This window comes from Sylvia atricapilla, chromosome 3 (assembly GCF_009819655.1).
Source record: "Sylvia atricapilla isolate bSylAtr1 chromosome 3, bSylAtr1.pri, whole genome shotgun sequence".
NCBI lineage: Eukaryota > Metazoa > Chordata > Aves > Passeriformes > Sylviidae > Sylvia > Sylvia atricapilla.
The window spans coordinates 61,567,439-61,588,146 of NC_089142.1; the positions used below are offsets into that span (position 1 = coordinate 61,567,439).

At 43.4% G+C, this 20,708-nt stretch overlaps 2 protein-coding genes across 4 annotated transcripts in view; one reads left to right on the forward strand and one right to left on the reverse strand.

Annotated features, from left to right (window-relative positions):
• Window positions 1–8,599, reverse strand: part of PHACTR2 (phosphatase and actin regulator 2) — a 128,470-nt gene extending 119,871 nt beyond the window's left edge. For 2 of the 3 annotated variants that reach the window (XM_066315557.1, XM_066315558.1), the window contains exon 1: window positions 8,440–8,596. In XM_066315557.1, the coding sequence (XP_066171654.1) occupies window positions 8,440–8,584 (145 nt within the window). In that variant the 5' untranslated portion in view covers window positions 8,585–8,596. Of the gene's footprint in view, window positions 1–8,439 lie in introns of all 3 variants that reach the window. The other variant, XM_066315559.1, reaches the window with a different exon arrangement.
• A 3,160-nt stretch (window positions 8,600–11,759) lies between these two features.
• FUCA2 (alpha-L-fucosidase 2) lies at window positions 11,760–20,620 on the forward strand. The gene is made up of 7 exons (XM_066315561.1): window positions 11,760–11,983; window positions 13,261–13,448; window positions 15,094–15,433; window positions 16,048–16,258; window positions 17,601–17,791; window positions 18,926–19,034; window positions 20,368–20,620. Exons 1-7 carry the CDS (start codon window positions 11,775–11,777, stop codon window positions 20,506–20,508), a joined length of 1,389 nt encoding a protein of 462 aa, XP_066171658.1. The 5' UTR covers window positions 11,760–11,774; the 3' UTR covers window positions 20,509–20,620.
• Window positions 20,621–20,708: the final 88 nt, after the last annotated feature.

The following is a 20,708-nucleotide window of genomic DNA, read 5'->3' on the forward strand; positions in this document are numbered from 1 at the left end:
AAGGGTGTAGCTTTCACAGCTTGTTTCAGGTAGACCACTAAATGCAAGACTGTGTGCAGTGCTCTCATTTACCATGTGTCCAGTGATAAATATCTGCATGACAGAGCAGGTCGTGGCTTGAGAGCTGAAATCACGTACAAAATTACACACACATTCACCAGATTTCCATACAAAGATCCCAGCAGACAAATCCCAGGATGATCAGCTAAATATGAGAAAGCTCTGAAAATTACTGCATCAATTTTTTTGAAATCTTTTCCCAAAATAATTTTTGCTATTTGTAGATCAAAAGCCATTGTTTATCTCAACTTCCGAAGAAAGGCAAAATTCATAGCAGATGTGTCTCCAAATACTTAAATAGCTGGGTGGCACGCATTTTTTTTTTATTTGCTATTCACTAAAATAAACATGATGTGGAATTTGCCATTCAGTTTTGCTTGCACGAAGGCATAACAGGAAGGCACCATGGTTTTTTAAAAAATGTTAAGGGCTCAAAAGTCAGACAGCTGGAAGAAAGATGCCAAGGCCCTTGGGAGGTGTAATTTTCTCTCTTGGCTCACTCCTAAGGATATAGAGTCGAGAGTCCACTCAGAAACACAGGCAGATGGGTTATTAAAAACCTAAGTAACAAAGGCAGCTTCATACTTGGAGCTGGGGCAGTTCTTATCATGATTTGGGATGTCCACTAGTCTCTGATCAATCACCCTGGCTCTGGCTGTGAAAGCAAAAGAATGTATTTCAAATCCAACCCTTCTGAGCTTGCCAAAATTTCTTTAAATCAGAATAAACATCAGAATTATGTCTTGCAGACTCTGCTTTTTGTGCTATGCCTTGATATGACTCACCTTTTTTTAGATAAAAAAGTCACAGTTTCACTGGTGGTTTAAACCACTAACATCTACTGGCAGCCCTGACACTGGGCAAGAGAGGAATTAAATTAAAAAGTGGCAAGCAGATGACTGCTAATTATCCTTTCACTCATAAAGTTCAGATATAGCTGCCTGTGTTTGAACACAAAGAAAGCCGGCAATTAGGGCACATTCAATTGCAAATGCACCACAACCCCTCTTTACTGTGCTTGTAGATGATGTAAAACAATACCTCAATACCAATTCTACTTAGTGGCTGTAATTTTCTTCAGTAATATGTGTATTAGTCACAGATCCGTCTTAAAAGCTGTAATTCTACCCCCAAAAACAAGAAAAGCAAACACACATGCTCTAGAGGGAGAGCTTTGCTCAACATGCTCTTTACAGTCTGGTTCTATGATCTATCTATTCAACATCCTTATTCTGTCAAGAAGGCATTTGCCCCTTTTGATATCAAGTAATTTGTCAAGGAATCTGACAGTGGTTATCCTTGCCTTGGAAGGGTGTACAGTTGATGGACAGGATCCCTAAGCATAATCACATTCCTGTGGAAATTCTGGCATTTCTCTGCTGCTTTAATTCCTCTTCCTGATCCCCAGACTAGAGGAAAAAAAAACCCAAAAAACCTACACCTCATCTGTATGATGAAAAGTTCTAGAAACCTCAGTTAATTTTTTGAAGTGACAATTTACCATTTTCAAGTTTTTGTCAGTTATTTCTCCTGAAAATTAAGAAATATGACTGAGATCAGAATAATTTCTACAGAAAAAAAGAAAGAAGTTGATTTTCACAAAACTCTTATTTTATCAGGAAAAAATGTATTCAAAGAAACTTAATCTAACTTAATAACTTTAAATATAGTAAGTATGATGCCAGAGTTCATGTTTCCTGATCCTTGCCACTGTGCCAAATTTTATCTTAGAAAAGCTCTGAAGTACTTTTCCTTCATTCTTAATACTCAGCAACCCTTTCTTTTAGAATTTTTAGGAAATCTTTTACCCTTTCCCAATGAATTCTTAACACTGAAGGAATCTCTGCTTGCCCTGTACGAATTTTGACCTTTATATCTCTGTGACAGACAGAAAATAAACTTATTGTTTAGTTACTTGATGTTATTAATTGCAGGCGATTGCATTACTATTTTATAAACTTAATGTCATTAATTGGAGGTTTCTAGTCCTTTCACATCTTAGTGCATTAGACTCAAATTGGCAGGATACAACAACCTCACATGTACCTAACCAGACCTTGAGAGAGGATTGCCAAAAGTGATGTGTAGGCTATCAATACAATATAAATTACATTAACTGGAAGCTATGGAGAATGCAGAAAGGTTAGTAGGGAGGAGGGGAGTGAAAGACTAGGCAGAAGGTGAAAGGAAGGAAGAGGTGAAAGAAAGAAAGAGATAAAAGAAAGGAAGGCAGGCTCTTATTTGCAGTATACTTTGGATAGGAACAACCTGATAAAGGTGCCAAAACAGAGCTACTGATTGATGCATCCATCTAGAGGAAATAGTGTGTGGCACTGTGCAACTGGGCAAATTCCCCAAGTGGGAGCCACCACAATTTGTGTGTGAGACTGAAGTCATGTCTGAAGTTGAAGGGAAACAAAAGCAACTGCTTTTAATGGGAGTCCATTCAGTCTAAACAAGATTTCTTCTAGATACTGTAAATTCTGCAAACATTGGAAAATGTAGGCCAAGCTACAAAGCACATATTCAATTCAAAATAACTGTTAAGTGCTACATTGTCTGGGAAAAAATAGTTAAAATATTATCATTATTTCGATTTTTTTTTTTTTTATCTTTTATCTGGTGTGAAGTGCCATCATGCTGCCACCTGTGGTTGAACGTTTCCTCTTCGACGTTTCTCTCCCAGCCCCACACTGTTAGGTCCTGCTCTTCTCTGAATAGAGCCAAACATGAGAAGTGTGAAGGGTAATGCAGGATGTGTCAGAAACATGTAAGAAATGTGAGAGAAATGGGAGAGGGTAGAAAAGTGTCTCAGTACCAAAGGATGCAGCAGTTTTAGCTCCTCTTTGGAGCGCTCCCTCCGCTTGAGAGCGTGGCCGACACGCAAAGCACAGCGGCTTTGCAGCTTCAGGCTGTGTTAAAGCAGGGCCAACACTTCTGAGCCCACTGTACTAAATACTTGGTACTTATAAAATTTACTACTGTTTCACTGTTTCAAAACTCAACAATCATGACAACATCAGAGGCACTAAGAGGATTTATACAACACACCATCTTAGAAGTCTAGTTCTGCATCAAAACCTCATGATGGGGAGCAAGTTTTCTCAGCTCACCAGCAACGGGAGGATTGACTGCCTACAAACTCTGCTTGCATTTCAGGAAAATCATGGTGCTTTCCACATGAATGAAGAGCAAGGGTACTCCTTGTTGTGGTGGGGTTTAAAACTGACATTTTCAAAGATAAAGTGAGAAGTCAATGAACTCAGAACACCGAAGTCAGGATTTTCTATTTTCCTCTGGATATTGTTCCTTTTGTGCCACTCAGTTTGTACCTGAGAAAATCTAATTTCTGCATTTGTTAAAAGTAGCAACATGCTAGGTAAAAAAAACCTGCTAATTCTCCCCAGCCTTTTGACCATAGGTTGTGTCTGCTTTTTCAGGAAACAATGGCAAAAGGAGAAGGACATGCAGGATTGGGGTGGGGAAGAAAGATAAATTATTTATGCTAATGATGGATTTGGCTAATGAAACATTTAGATTTTAGAAACCAAAATAAAAGCTTTTTTTTAACAAATTGCTTACATTCAGTAAAAGAAGAAAATTTTTTCTTCAGTTGCTCTTTGAATCACTTCTTCAGCCCTCATACTTGATATGTGGTCTGATATTAAATGGTTACTTGCTGGGAGCCACAGAGCAAGCAGCAGGAAGTGCTAAATGCCAAAGGGCCTTGAGAAACTAAAACACACTCAGCAGCAAACCACTGACATCTCACCATCAGCTACTGGTCTAGCTGCTGCAAAACATACATTAAATACTATGCTGCAGTTGTTTGGAGTTAAATTTCTGCTTAGCCAACCATCAAGATTATCATCACATGTAAATTTTTTTTTAAGCCTGAGTCCAAGTCTGAGTATATTATTGCAAAGCTTTTGTCTCAGAAAGTATGTCATGTGTAAATGACATGTAGAACACATGGTTTATATTTGTAAACCATGGTGTTCCCAGGGATTCCCCTTTCATGTTTAATCATCCTGGGCTAATAACAAGAACCTACTCCAGTTATTCTACAAGAGTTGGTGGGGAATAATGTATTTTAGTCCAGTATTAAACAAGCAGGTTCTTATTTTGTGTATATTTTGCTACAAGCACACATTAACACTACCTATCTACCCACCCAAATTTTATCTTTTCCTCTAGATTCCACGCTCCCAGACAATCAGGTCAATGTCTAGAGCATATTTGGGGTTTCACCCTTTCTAGATTCTTCAGTACCTTCAGCTGTCAAAATGTGTCCTTTTTATTGAACAAATTCTCTGGTTGATGCAAAGAGAATCTGACATTTATTAAGTTTGCAAAGCGGGCTACTCTAATCATAAAAAGCTTAAATAAGTCCAAAAATCACCAATTTTCTTTTCATATAGCATCAGCCACTTTGATGCTCTGATCACTACAAGAAAGCTTCCCCAGCTCTTCACTTAACTGGGGGATTTTAAGCAATCTTTTCACCCACACTACTTTGGAGTCAGCAGCAGATGGCATCATAGATGTCACTCATTATAATTTTGAATAAATTCACCCACAAAAATACCCCAAATCATCCTGGGATGTACAAGTTTTGAGACAGGACTGCAATTTGCACTCAGGCTTTCATTTTTGTCTGCAACCCAACATCTGGGCTATATCCTGAGATGCTGCTGAACTGCTGTCTGTATTCTGAGGTAGGGGTATTTTGTCTGTCATCAGAAGGGCTCAGAGAATGAAAGGAATGGAAAGATGCATGAGAAGCTCACCTCCCCACCTGAAAGATGCATTTCTTACTAATGGAACAAATTATCTGAAACTTCTTGCTGCCAAAGAGAGAGACCTCAAGAGGAACTGCAACAATACGAGAGCGTCAATCCCAGAGCAGAGAGATGGGTGGTTTTCTGACTTCTGATCTGAGCAGTAAGGTTCCCTTTTCACCAAGATGTACCTCACCACAGACCTCACCGCCTTCGGAACAAAGTGCAAGGCTGCACAACAAAACCCACAACACTACAGCGAGAGCGAACTGAAAACTGTCTGCACGGACATGCAGATAAAGAGCGGGCACTGCAGTGGGGGAGATTGGTGCTGATCTTTACACAAAGAGTACTGCCACTCCTTACCATCGGATGTGATGTGAAACAGCACCTCTTCCACCCTGCAGCCCAGGACCCACACTCTCAGCTCATGCTGAGAGCTACCTTCAGCCCCACAACCACCAAATCTAGGTTTTGGATGAGTTCTGGGAAAGCATTTGAACAGGGTCTCTTTTTTCAATTGCAGTTCAGTCCTCATCTGTGTTGGACACATTAAGAAACTTCACTAACTTGATCCACCTTTAAGGCGGGTTTAAATCCAGTCACTAAACACTGAAGACTGCTTAAAAGTATGTAATTCAAGCAGCTTTCTGCAAGTGGCTCTGGTGTTGGCCTGAAATTTTAGAAGAGCATGTTTTTCTTCACTCATCTCCTTCAGATGCTCTAACAAACCAGCCAGTTTTCAGCTGGGGCATACCATAATGTTGAGGTGATACACAAGCTATGCCTGCCACAGAGGCTTTGAACTTTGCTAACATTACACTTTTTCAGAGTCTAAACCAAAATTCTAGATCATGCCACTCATACTTGTGATGAGTATCACTTTATTCCTCCTAGGGGCTTACCACAAATAAAAAGGCCTGACAGAACAGCGGATGAGATGATAACCCAGGAAGAGAAATGAAGTTATCTTCTACCACCAGCACTAAAAGAAAAGGTCAGCTTTAAGAAGAAAGTCCTGAAAATATATTATCCTCACATACTGAATGGCAGCTAATGAAGTGAGATGCTGTAAAGTGATACCAGGAAGTTGCTTCTGTCAGTGTGTAAGAACAGCAGGAGTGGGGTAAGAAGGCACAGACAGTATAAACATGGGGACCACCTGACCAGCCCCACTGCACTATCAAGATACTTACAGTACTGACCTAGAACAACAAACAGATGCATTTTATGAACCACTGCCAAAGCTACTTTTAAAAAAGCTATTATATTTCCCCTAGCTAGAAGGGTCCCTAAAAATACTGCCTTTTACTAGAACCTGCAGTGAGAATGGTGGATCAGGAGGTGGTAAAATAAATGACAGTGTGAACCTCTACAGGATACCAACCCATCATTGAAGGAGTGTGAGGAGACAAGATCTCAGCACAACTCATGTCAGGTTCTTGAAAATGGAAACAAACACGAAACAGAAGCTGCCAACATTTGCAAATTACTCAGTCTCTGAACAGGCATAAAACAAACATTTGCAGGTTATTTAAAATGCAAATTGTTCTTCTCTACATGCAGCTGTTGGAGCACAGGTAACATCTGATGTAAATGAGTCACCTACTTTAATCAAATGGTATGGCTAGAGAAAAGGTTGAAACAAAAATAATGACTCATTGTTTCTTCACATTTCTGTCCCCATTACAGTTGTTCTCCAGGTTAGTAGGGGAATCAAAAAGCAGGTTATTTTAATGGCACCTCAGTATAAACCAATTCTCTAGCCACCATATTAAAAATTAAGCAGCTTTGCATCTTTAATGCATACTTTCCTTTTTGAAGACGAAATCAACAGTTATGTAGCAATATGTAAGTGTTTTTGTTGTGTCCAATGAGCAGCTGGAAAAAAGATACAGGAAGTAGCAAGGGAGAACATACAGAATTTAAAAAAAAAAAAAGACCCCCAAAAAAAAAAAAAAAAAAAAAAAAAAAAAAAAAAAAAAAAAAAAAAGCAAAACCAACCAACCAAACAAAAGAACCCCCAAAAAACAACAAAGAAAGCAAGACTTATTCCTTACTGGCAGGAAGCATATCCTCAAAATTAAAATAAATAATCAAGTCAGGCAACAGGGATGTTAAAATGTTGTGTGTAAGAAACTACAAATAACAACACATCTTTGAAAAAAGTCGTTTTACCTCCACTAGATTTGCCAGTCTCTCATAATGAACCCAGCTCGTTGTCAGTAGTCTTTTACCTAAGCCACCAACCAACACATTGACATGGTCTCAATCTTGTCAGCCTCTGTGGGGATCCCTCTGGATCCAGGGGTGTGCACATCCAGTCACAGGGCATTGTTCATGCAGCGCTCCCCAGGCGGTGCTGAAATACACCTTGCACCTAAAAGTAGTTCTTTCTGAAACCCTAGAACCTCCTCCCTTTCCCAAATGTCCTTCACCATAACTTTTAATTAGACACAGAAAAAGATACAGAAAAGTAGAAGAGAAAATGATACTTGTTTTTTGCTAGCAGCCTCTGGCCCCATAAGCTGAATCTACTTGCTCCTGTGTGACTAAGCAAGTTTTCATTCCCTGTCTCCTCATCAGGCAGGCGTAGCTGTATACTTTATCTTCCCCAAGCAAATGTTCTGCTTCATCTTAAGATTCCCTGAGGAACAAACATAAGAGAACATTGTGGTCCATTGCAGACCCAACCACTCACTGCACTCTTGTGCTGCAGCAGAGGAGGTTCCTCAGTGCACTCTGGAGCTCCCCTGATGGTGTTTCAAGGGTACCTCTGTGCAGTGGTGTGTGAGTATATCCAAAATACCGACATGGCCAGGGTGTATGTGCCTAGAGACTTCTAGCAAACAGAGCAGGGATGATTTGCATCTGGGCAAGCACATATTTTCAAAATGTGCTCAGCCCTATGGAGACCAGAATTTAATTTTCCTTAGTGCCCTACCTCAGGAAACAGAGTAAAGCACAGCCAAGCCACTTTGGTGACTTTCAAGAATCTACAATGTAATTTAGGACCCTCACCTCCTCTCATTTTATACAGCAAAGCTTCTTCAAATCCTGCAGGAAGCCAGCCTGCTTTGTCCCAAAGGGCCAGCTTCCACCCCAAATCATCCTGTGTGCACTTGCAGGGATTGACTCATGAAGGAAGATGGTGGGATTCTGCCTTACACACTGGTTTTTCTCACCTATTAAAATCCTGAAGCAGATACAAGGGCACGAGGTAAAATTCTGACATGCAGTTGAAGCGTAATGTGTGAACCAGCAAGATGAGGAGTTTTTATGTCCTGGCAATACATCCTGAAGCTTTCCTGGGATTTTTCTGCCCTTACAGTCAGAGAGATGCTTTTGCAAATGAGTACGTATCTTCGATGCCACCAGGATTCATTAATTTATTTGTGTGAACATGGGTATAAAAACCTGGAACTCTCCAAACAACTTATCAAGGAGGAGATCAAGCACCACATACCCCAGAAATCCACACCGCTGGCCACCGAGACAAGTCCTACGCAGGACAGGGTATCGGCGAGGATGTCTTTTCCCAACTTCGGCTCGGCTCCGAGGTCTCGGACACAAGGACCCTTCCCTCCCTCCCGCTTACCTGAGCCGCCCACGTTGGACCGCAGCAGGCAGGTCCTCCGGGAGAAGGAGAAGGAGGAGATGTCGCTTTGGGAGCGGCCGCGGGGACCGGGCAAGGACCAGACGGGCAGCGGTGCTGTCCCGCTGCTCCCCGGCCTCTCAGCCATCGTCGTCGGGGAGCAGAGAAGGGCAGGGAGGAGAGAAGAGAAGGGAGAGAGGCGGCGAGGGAGGGGACAGGGAAAGTTTGCAGAGGAAGAGCCGCCCCTCTCCTCCGACCGCCCCGCCGGGACTCCGGCGGCGATTTTGGGTCTCTGGGAACATAAATTTTGTGTTTGCACAGGAGCAAAGCAGAGTGGGGGGTTGGGTGCGCAGATACACCCTTCCCCCGGGGTGTCTTCATCCTCCCGCCATTGCCATCTCTCGGAGGGAAAAAAGAAAAAAGAAAAGAGAATCAGTTAAAAAGAGCGGAGCAACCCACACCCCCACTTCTGCTTTGTGTAACAGGGTGTCCTCTCCCTCACAAAGCCGGAAGGTTGCACAAGGCACCGCATCCCTGCGAAAGAGACGGGTCAAATATCCTCCCCCCGCCATCACCTCCTCCCATCTTTCTTAAGGATTGAGTTGCATGTAAGAGACAACTAACTTCGGCAGGAAGGTGCTCTCCTGCCTTTCAGATCAGTCACATAGACCCAGGCAGAAGTAAAATCAAGCTTCATGGTTTCGTTTCCTGGTGTTTTAAAGAAACCCTTTTACAACAAGACGCATCTTTAAAAAGAAATTTAAAGTTCACACTGCTTCTTACAGGCAAGTCATATTACATTCTACCATGAATAAAATCCTCTCTGCTATGCAGCTGCAATGACAAAGACAGAAAAGACTGCACCATATATTTTTAATGGATCCAGAGCTGCATTATCTAGCTATCCAATGTGAAAGTTGCAGTCAGGCTGCGTTTTAACAACTACCACTCTCCAGGTCTGAATCAAAACTTATCAGTTCTGAAATTTGTCCATGCGAAATTCAGTTTCTGGTTTCTGCTTCCACCCAGGCAAGCAAGTGCCTTCGTGTCAGTGCCGAGCCCGTGCAGCTCCCCAGGCACAGAGGTTTTGTGATCTTCCCAGCAGTCACCCTCCGCATTTGTCCAAGCAATTGATCCAGTACAGGAGCCTCGTATGTCAGCCATTAGTCAGGTCAAAAGGTCTTTTCTGCTCAGCTTCCCTCAGGGAATTGTTTTCATTATTTCCCCTCCTTCTTCCCTCTGCCGACAGAGCAGCGTGCTCCTTCCCCAGCCGCAGAGCTCTCCCAGCGGGACATTGCTGTGAGGGGGAGAGGCAGGGGCTTCTCGCAGGGCAGGGCAGTGAGCTCCATGCCTATAGCCCCTCCGACGGGGCCCAGAGGCTCCATGGTCACACAGGCGAAAGGCTGTACCCATGCCTAGAGAGCTTTTTGCAGCTGCACACCAGTCCTGTGTTAGTCACAAAATCTGACAGTGTGCTATTTTTATTATTTACCATTTGCAGCTTGCATCATTACAAATGTGATTGTACACCAAGGACCTTTTTACCCACCAGGGATTTCACTACCTGGGCATGTGTGGGCTGGTGACATTTTCTGGACCTATTTAATGCTTTAATCAGAAGCGTACTCATCACTGCTATTCACTGTAATGTTTGCCACTTTTCCCTTCCATTTTATTTTATTTTATTTTATTGAAGAGGTGTGATGAAGTTAATTACTGAAATACTCAGTCGTTGCTCCAAACCTCACCAAAGTTTATAGCAGGTCAGCGAGCTTTGGGTCAGACCCTGACTTTTTTTAAAACAATTTTTTCTTCTCAACATTTTGAGCTACAGAGCAATTGTAACTTTGTTGTGCTGTACAGAATGTATGCTTCAAAATTCCCATATTAAGGACACAGTGTCTGCAATCCTTTGGTGTGATCAAAAAGAAGAACATGAAGAAATTGAAAGATAAACTAGAAAGGATACCATAGCAAGAGGTCAAAGGCATCTAAAGATTCCTTTTGAGAAGCAAAGTCATGTCTAAAGGGGTGAAGGAAAAAAGAAGACATAAAGTAGGTCAACGATGAATGTAAAAGAGATATGAAGAGGCTCCTGTCGTACTACCAAAGTGCTTTGGTAAGTCAGAGTATTGTGAACAGTCAGAAAGAATAATATACTGGAAATCACAATGGTTTTGTCTGCCTGTAATTTATTATATTAATCAAGGTATATAAATGAAAATATTACAAAATCATGTACATCTTGTTTCCATAGCCCTTTAAATATCTTTTGGATTAGATGTAACAGCTGTAGTTAATAGCTCTGGAAGCTGAAGCTCTATTTCCATAGAATAGTAAAGTATACGTCCTTCCCATTTGGAGAGAGAGATTATTTCAGTTGCCTGCTCATTCATTTTCGACTGATGAGATTGCTAAAGAAATTTCCATTTGTGGTGATGATTATGGAAAGTTAGAATTTGCTGATTTAAAAAAAATTATAATTTGGGTCACAAAGGCTGTCCCATGGCAGCTGGGGCCTGAAGCAAAACCACAGAATTCGGGCATCAGGAAAGACTGGAGAAGCACCAGCTCGGGCAACAAATTGCTGGAGGATGTATCTTTTAAAGTACATGCCTGCCACTCGTGATCCACAGCACAAACGCCAAGTGCCATCTACTGAATTGAGGCATCTGCCGCACAGCTCGTTCTAATGGTCGAAGAAAGAAATGTTTCCTTGACAGGCTTTGGGCCACCTCTCTGCCCGGGAAGTCTCCACGTACAAGTCGGCTGGAAGGAGCTGCAGAGCGATGTTACACCCTGTCCTTCTTGCGAGGGCGAGGGAAGCTGCGCCTGCGGTGGGAAGCGGGCGGGGAGGACAAACCCAGCCGGCGGCCGAGGAGCGGAGCGCCCGCAGACGCGAGGCTCAGACCCGGCTGGATGCGGCAGACACGCCGGGCCGCGCTGGGGCTGACGGCGGGGCCGCGGGAGGAGCCGGCGGGGCCGGGGCGGGGTGTCGGCCGAGGCAGCCATCAGCCAATTACCTCATTATCTTAAAATCCTGAAAAGCCAGGGGGCAGTTAGCGGTCTAGCGGCCAGATGGAGCGGCGGCGATGCGGACGGGCCCCCGGGCGGCGGGAGGGATGCGAGGGGTGCAATGGGACAGCGGTGCCGGCTGGGCGCTGCCGAGAGCAGGGCCGGAGCCCGGCCGAGCGCTGCTGCCGGCGGGGCGGGGACAGCCCGAGCCCGCCCCGCTCGTGCCCCTGTTCTTCTCCTTTTGCCGGCCCGGTCCGGCCCGGCCCGGCCGAGCCGTGCTGCCAGCCCCGGCCCGCGGAGCCGCGTCCCGCCCGGCCGCCGCCATGTCAGGCCGCGCCGCGCTGGCGCTGCTGCTGCTGCTGCTGCTGCCGGGGCCGCCCGCGCTGCCGCTGCCGGCCCGGCCCCGCTACCAGCCCACCTGGGGCTCGCTGGACGCCCGGCCGCTGCCCGCCTGGTTTGACGAGGCCAAGTTCGGCGTCTTCATCCACTGGGGCGTGTTCTCGGTGCCCAGCTTCGGCAGCGAGTGGTTCTGGTGAGCCGCAGCCGGAGCGTTCCGGTCGCACAGGAGCGGCTGCGGCGGGCGGGCCGTGCCGGCGGCCCGAGGGCTCCGCTAGGAAAGCAGCGCTCGGGGCAGGCGGGGGTGGTGCGGTGTCCCCCCGAGCAGCGCTGCCTTGGGCTGGAGCCCCTCTGCAGGCTGGCCATGGAGCTCAGGGGTGTGGGAAGAGCTCTGTGTCCACCCGAGCCCACGGACTCCATGGCGCCGTTTGCAGAGGAAGTGGAGTTTAAAGTAGTTCTGGTGTGTCTGAGCACCTGTCTGCCCGGCCCAAAAACTCCTGAGTACCGTGGCTGAAGTGACTAAATTGTGCAGCGTGCTGGCAGAGCTGAGAGAAGTGCTTTGCAGCACAACAATGTTAGTGAGAGAGGTGGTTGGTGGAACAGCCAAAATCACCCATCCCTTCATGGTGGTCCTGGAGTGGTGTAAGGGGTTCTCCCTTTTAAGAACTGGCCTTTGGGATCTCCCAGCCTCTGGAGCAGCCTTGTACAGCTGCTGGAGCACTGTGGGGAGTACAGGATCTCGTTGCTACCCTTACTTGGCAAGCAGCCTTGCTGTGTACTTGTGCATGTTTTGTGCTGCTGTTGTGTGTGTTTTTTTTTTTTTTTTTTTTTTTTTTAACCATTATCACTATTATTCAAGAGTGCTTTGCACTTAAGAGAGCCTAAAGCTCTGATCCTGCACACAGTTTTAGTTTAGAGGCTCAATGAAATCTTTGTTCTGTGAGTGTTCACTGGTTCAGGCCCTTTGGCTGTAAGCACATTTTTGCTGTCAGCTTCCCGTGCTCTACCGAGTGCTTCCTGTGAGATTTCAAGTGAGATGCATTATTATTTACAATATGAAGATAAGGGTAGCTTTGTGGCAAGAGGATTTTTGCTGCTTGGTTTTATTCATAGAAAGGTAACAGAAGTGTGTGGTGTTCTTGCAGAGGCAGGTTAGAGGACATGCCTTCTAGCAGAGGGCCTTTTCTTGCAAGGCTCAGGTGTGCAGAGTCTGCAGTGACCTGGTCACAGCTCTCTGTGGCCCTGGGGCTGTGGATATTGCGTTACTTAGCTGCAGTTGTGTATAGAGGACTCAGGACTGCCAGGGAGGTAAATCCAATGGTCCCCCTGTTTGTGGGGGGCAGAGCAGAGATCCTGATGGCTGAGGTGTGAGACTTGAAGAGGAGCTGATGATTTCCGTTCTCTTTTTTTTTTTTTTTTTTTTTTTTTTTTTTGTCTGAAAATACATCAGCAGACTTGTTTTGTGTTTTGTAGGTGGTACTGGCAGAAGGAAAAGAGGGAGCCCTATGTGAAATTTATGGACACAAATTACCCACCTGGCTTCAGCTATGAAGATTTTGGTCCTCTGTTTACAGCAGAATTCTTTGATGCCAACCAGTGGGCAGATATTCTGAAGGCTTCAGGTGCAAAATATGTTGTCTTAACTTCAAAACATCATGAGGGTAAGTGGAAGTTTTGTGAATAATTGCTGCATTTCTGTCAACAGATGAAAAAAAGCAGATGACTTTCCTGCCTTCTGAGAGTCATAGAGAAAGCCAGGCAAGCTTACCTGGCCCACCACAGCCAAAGAGAAAACAAAAATCACCCAAGAAATGTGTGCAGGTGTTTTCCTGACTCTTAGACAAAAGCTGTGGCTGTGGGTTTTGCACAGAGGAGCAATAGATTTTGCCACTCTTCTCTTGCCATAGGTAGGACAGCCTGAAATGGTTGTGGCAGCTGAGCTTCCTGCAGTGGCCAGAGTTTTTTTTATTTCTGTGCAGTTCATTGCTGAAGGAACCATAAAAGTGAATTCTGCACCGTTTAACATTTGGAGAGCTGCTGTGTGCAGGCAGTTAACCAACTCTCTTGGTTTCTCCAAGGAATTTAGGAGCATGTTCCAGGAGTCAGCTTCAGATTTAGGAAGGTATAGCGCTTCCTGATGTAGCTTCTTGAATCAGACCTGTAGCTTTATAGGCACAATTGGGTTTTTTAGCACTGTAATTGTAAGATGCTTTGCAGAGAAAAGTGAGGAAAAAGAAAGCTTCTGGAAGGAAATACAGTAGCAAAGAAAGTATAAAATATTAAGATATACTACAATACATCTAATGAATGTTGTTGGTCTTTGTGAGATGTGGGTTAAAGGCTGGCAGCTTGTGATGTGCCAATTTTAATCTCAGCTCTGATATACATAAATCTTGATGTATATGATGCTTTGCTGAAATTCCCAGTGACTGCAAAAGAACCAGTATTCATTTAGCCTTCATCCAGTAGCCTTGTGTGTGAATTTTTAGGTTGTTTAATCATACATTAGCATGTATCCAGTTCAGAAAAATAGCACAAGATTTATTAGACAGTGAGTATAAAGGGGTTAGAAGGTGACACAGTGGAGCTCCTCTGGCAGTGGTCTGAGTCTGCAGTGCAGTAGTATTTTTAAGTGCTTGTGCTGGACCAGTGGAGAGAGGTCACATCCCTCCTGATATTTAATCTTGATGTTTTAAAAGCTGTTTCAGGAAGTTTTACCTTCTCCTTATACATGTACAAAGTAATTGATTGAGCTGTTATAAATATCAAGGCAAACAAAAGGCAACATTTGCATGGGGTGGAAACAGAAGAGAGGAGAACAGTCTTTGAATGCAAATGCTAGCTTGGGCTTTCTGCAGCTGTGAAAGAATTCTGTCTTCCAGTTGCTGATTGTGTATTTACAGTTCACATTTGCTGTAGATGCCTCAAAATCTGCTGTATTTTTGGTTAATGTCACAGTCACAGAGTTAGAGAACGCCTTGTGTTGGAAGGGGCCTTAAAAGTAATCTAGCTAACTTAACTAGGACATATGAATAGACTGAATAATTGAAGAGAAGGAATAATTATCCTAAGCAGTACAGAACTGGAAAATATAAATGTACATATAAAAAAATACATGGTGTTCTGATGTTAAAACTATCATTGTGCATTAAACAGGTTATAGGCACACTTTATACCATGACAACAATGTAATTGCATATATAATATATAGTATTTGATTTTTTTACAACACTTCAACCACTTTCCAGAAAGAACTGTAACTTCCTCTCTCCTTTCCTTCTATCCTCTGATTTTTTTTCTTTTTAGGCTTCACTTTGTGGGGGTCCAAATATTCTTGGAACTGGAATGCTGTTGATGTGGGACCAAAACGAGATCTTGTTGCTGAACTAGCAACATCTGTTAAAAACAGGACTGACTTGCATTTTGGGTTATACCACTCCCTGTTTGAATGGTTCAATCCTCTCTTCCTTGAGGATGCCGCCAATGCCTTTAAGACAAGAAAGTTTCCAACCAGCAAATCATTACCAGAACTCTATGAAATTGTGACCAAGTACCAGCCAGAAATAATTTGGTCTGATGGGGATGGAAATGCTCCAGATACTTACTGGAACAGCACTGGTTTCTTGGCCTGGCTGTATAATGACAGGTACATAATGATGCTGGTTTAGCTCCTTATCTGAAACTCTGCTCTGTGTCTAGTTTGTTTCATTTTCTGTTTGTTTTGTGGAATCTGCTACTTCTGCTTAAGAGGACTTAACAAAATATTAATTGTCCTGAAACACAGAATCCAGATCTTTCCTAGAACTATCAAAGCTGGCTTTAGAAAAAGACTGCTTTGTATTTTTTAAAAACATTTTTATATTAATAATTTAAAATGGTATAGGCTATTCTGCTTAATCATAGTCTTCCCTAAATATTTCCTGTTGCACAGAAACACAGGATAGCAGAACAATTTGAGAATATGGGTACATTGTTGTCATTGCAGACTGAACATCTGGCAGTGGCTATGAAGGGCAAAGTGATTTCTGGCTGAGCTCCTCTAAAAGTCTGGAGCTCATTTCCCTTAGAAATTGTGATCTGCTCCTTTTACTAGCAAAGCATGAGAGTAGAATTCCTGACACTGTACTTAATCTTATTGTAATAAATAGTACAGAAATCATCCAGAATGTTAGCTCCTGGGAGGGGTAAGTGTGGGAAGGGATTGTGCTGACTGTGACTGCATTCTGTAGAATAAAGTGACTAAAATTCCTGTGTTGCCAGCCCGGTCCGGGACACAGTAGTGACCAATGACCGCTGGGGAGCTGGCAGCATCTGCGCCCACGGCGGCTTCTACACGTGCAGCGACCGCTACAACCCCGGACACCTCCTGCCGCACAAGTGGGAGAACTGCATGACCATCGACCGCCGCTCCTGGGGCTACCGCAGGGACGCGCCGCTCCGGGACTACCTCCCCATCGAGGACTTGGTGAAGGTACGTGGCCACAGGGGCTGCTGCCGCTCCCCCGCTCTCTCCTGGTCGTTAGACTCTCCTGATTAACAGTTCCATTATGTAGCTGTTTTTATGAATAAGATGGTTTCAATTCAATAGTGAATCCGTGAAATAATAAATAATTTTGTTAATTTCCAGCTTAATGCTGACAGAATGGAATATCCATGCGATTCCTAATCTTTCTTTTAGTCGTTTCTGTAGTGTGAATTTCTAGTAAAAAATCAGTCATTTTCTTAGAAGCCATTTTCCCTGTGAGTATCTGACCAAGGACTGATCTGGGCAAGTCTCATCATTACCTTTTGGACTAAGTTTCTCCGGTAACTGCATGTGCAAGCGGATGAGAAGCAAACAATTCCAGTTTAGGAACTCCTGCTGGAAGGCTACATCTTTTCCCCTTTACAGATAGAAACAGTTTATGAGTCAGCAGTAGTTTTACTTTGTAGCGAGAAACTTTCCTTACAGACATACAGGTCAACACTACCAGCAGCAGACAGCTGATGTTGTTAGAACATTGATTCCCTTGCTAGTCTGAGGTATTAAAAAAGATTTGAAGCTTAGGAAACCTGAATGAAAGGATAACTGATCAGTCTTTCAGAATAATGCATTTAATTGCAAAATTCACCTAATGAGGGGAAAGATTAATTGTTATTGTTGCTTAATCCAAATCTGTTTCTAGTGCTGTCCTTGCAAAAGAATTTCAAATTGAAGTAACTTCTTTGTAGAGGAGAAGTTCTGAATTAATTCAAATTCAGCTTGTCTCCACCTGTCTATTTCTCAGACTTATGCATCTCAGTCCATGATCTCTGGAGGGCAGTGTGGATGTGAACACAAATTTTATAAGCTTTGCAGGAGGCTTCCTTGTGTTTTACAGATGTTTCTGTAAAATGGGAACGGCATCAAACAGGAGGAAGTTCCTTTTCTAAGATTCGATAAAGATGAAGTATCAACTATTTGCCTCTGCTGCAAAGAAATAATTTCTCCTATTGGTAAAGCTGCCATGACATTCTTGCAGAAGTTGAAATGATAAAGAGTTGGAGGATCTGATTCCAATGTAGATTCAGGCAGACCTTTTGGTGCAAGAAGGCATTTGGGGCTGGTTTTGGATGGATGTAAAAATGACAAAAGCTCTGACAGCAGAGCTTTGTTTTATGGGAGCTTAAGTTTTGTATTAACTTCTGGGATGAACCCCAAAGGCTCGGCATGCAGCAGTAGCATAACTCATTTGGTTCATCATCCTGAAGCAGTACAGCAGACTTCAGGAAGTATTTCAAATGTGATTTCATGACTCATAACCATATGCTTTGTGTGTTTAAAAACCCTTCAGCAACTTGCAGAGACGGTGTCTTGTGGAGGGAATCTCCTGATGAATATCGGGCCCACCCACGATGGTCGCATCGCGGTGGTGTTTGAGGAGCGCCTGAGGCAGGTGGGCGCCTGGCTGAAGGTCAATGGAGAGGCCATCTATGGAACGAAGCCATGGAGAGCCCAGAATGACACACTCACACCTGGAGTCTGGTAAGTTTACTGAGCCAAAATGCAGGCTCTGGAAAGTAGCTTCAATGTGAAGCTTTGAAATGCCTAATGACTTCATGCTACAGAAATCACCATTTAGTTTGTACATGTTGGAGTGAATGCCTTTGTTAGTGTAAGTAACTGTATCTAAAATGTGTATAAAGCTGTAGGTAGAGACCAGTTTTGGGATGATGCTGCAGCTTAAAGGAAAGCTGCAGGCATTTCTTTGGTGGTATTTTGCTTCTTGGTGTAGGCTAACCTGTTAGATAATACTCTTTGCTTCTAGTAGGCAACAGAAATGAAAATCTTGAAATACAAGATTTCCTTTGGTCAGATAAACACTTCATAGCATGCTCAATGTCACTTGATGTTTAGAAAGGAAGTGGAAAGATAACAGCAATTATTTGGTTGCTAAATACAGCCAGTCTCTGGCCTCCCTTCTGTCCTTGTTACCTGTAGCTTCTCTAACACATTCCTGTTCCATCAGGGTTTTCGCCTTGACCTGCTTGTCTCATTGGGCATTTTTACTCCCATTCCCAGTAAGGCCATCTGGCTTTAGCCCAGCGATGCCAAACTGTAGACTGTTTGGTAAAATTCCTTTCAAGAACAATAAAAAATTGTAGCAAAATGAAGGAGGGAGGAATGTTTGAGGTGTATGCCACAAGATTTCCAATGGCATAGTGATGAAAATAGTATTTTTTAAAACTAGTCATGCAAGGTGGAAACTGTCACTCATACTATTTTTAAATTCTTTTAGTCTTCATGTTAGTGTATAGACGGGAATTACCATGTTTTTCTGAATATAACCTACACTTATCTGTTAATGATTCTTTGTCCTGCAAGTATCTCCTTCCTGTATGGCTGACTTGTTACATTGTGCTAAGGTTACTACAGATGTTTACCTCTGAATTCACTTAATAGTTTTCATTACCTCTAGTTTGTTGAAACAAATTTTCAAGGCACAGTAAATTATTAAAAGGCATAATTCATCTGATAAGGTGGTTATGTGTGTGAAAAATGTAATTAATCCTGATTTTTCTAACCTGTTTTTCCAGTCTTGAAAGCACTCTTATGTATCACTTCTAAAAATTTACAAGCAAAAGCTAACATGCCTTTTTGGTCTCCATTTCCAACCAGGTACACTTCCAGCCCTAAAGAAGGAAAAGTCAATGCTATCTTCCTCAACTGGCCAATCTCTGGGATTCTGGAACTTGGTGAGCCACAGGCTAAGCTTGGAGAAACACAGGTAAAAGACAGTGCACACACTCCCCTCCCGTCCTTCTAGGATGTGTCATGTTCCATCTTGTTTTATTTAAGTTTCTGGTATCTTTGAGAATGCATAGCTCCTGGAACAGAGTACTTTGGAAGAGACCCAGCAAAATGTTTTTCTTTCTGGGACCTCCTTGTCATAGTCTTCCCAGTGGGATGTTTTGTCTCCAACAAAGTTAGACCGAGATGTAGCTTGCAAACTGAGAATCACAAAGAGGCCATGGAGCAGGGGAGAAAAACTGTGCCACCCCTCCTGTTTCCTGTGTAGACTCCTAACTCAGCATGACTTTTCTTTAGAAGTAGCTGTCCTCATGACTTTGGTGATACTGAAGTTGCTGTAGTGGTGCAACTGTTTGAAGTCAAAGCTTTGCAGGAGGGGAAGGTAACCCAGAGGTTTTTGTTGCCCAGAGAGGCTGAAGAGCAATCAGTGTGACCCTAGATGTGCATCTTAGACCAAGTGGAGGTCAGAAGTTGAGGACAATGATGCCACACCTACACTGGCAAGCAGCAAGTAACCCGATGGAAGCAGAAGTTTGTATGAACTCTGTGCATTTAAGGGAAGATTTACTTTGGCTAAGCTCTGCTCTGGTCTCATGCACTGCATGTTCATTAGCTGCTGAAATGCATTACGAGTGTTTCTGGACTGCCCCTTCTGGTCTAGTTCCATATGAAAGTAGTCTGACTGGTGCCAAGACAGCTCCATGATAGGGGAGAAAGAGTCATTTCAGCAATGATGAAGATGCCTTTGGAATTTTGGGGGTGCAGCTAGACTCTATGTGCATTAGAAAGTACTGCTCCTCAGCTGCTGAGACTGGTCTGCAGCTGCTCCAGCAGGTCACCAGCTGGTGTGACAACATCAGACCTGTTTGTGGTTTCTAGTGCTTCAGGATCAGCTTTCTCTGAGATACTTGGCTGCCCTCTGTAAGAAACAGCCATGCTCATTCAAAGCTGCAAGTTTCACCATGGGAAGCAGGCAGTGTGGAAACAGGGGCAAGCACTGTACTGTGGCTCCTAGGTCCTTGCTTAGACCTAAATCCCACCCCAAATGCTTCCAGAAGGTGTTTATGTACCTTCTACAGTGTAAGTACTTCTCAAGACCAAACATGAGTAGCTTTTTTACTTGCATATCTACTTGAAAGTGTTTTTCCCTTACCTTTAATAATTACCACTCATTTGGCTGGTAAGTGGCATTTAAGTGGCATTGCTTGGTGAGTAAGGTAGCTATGGATCAATATTTATTTTGTCAATATTGCACTTGTGTGTACTTTGAAAAGGTGCTGTTGTAACTATAGCATGTATTTCTATTTTAGGTGAAGCTGGCTGGGTACAAGGAACTGCTGAAGTGGGTTGCCATGGGAGAAAAGGGAATGGTTATTGCTTTACCTCAACTGACTCCTCAGCAATTGCCATGTCAGTGGGGCTGGACCTTACAACTGACTGATGTAAAATGAGCCATACTCTGCTGGATCCCTGGCTAGCAGGGAATGCTGATGTTTTGCTCTTTCTTATTGTTTTAAACTTACTTGTTTGACTGAGAATGACCAATAAATTCATTTTTTCTATCAGAGGTGGGCTGTTATAAAAGGATGGAATGGAACAAACTTCACAAAGTCTAGCACTAGGTAATTGATTCTTTGCACACAGTTTGTTT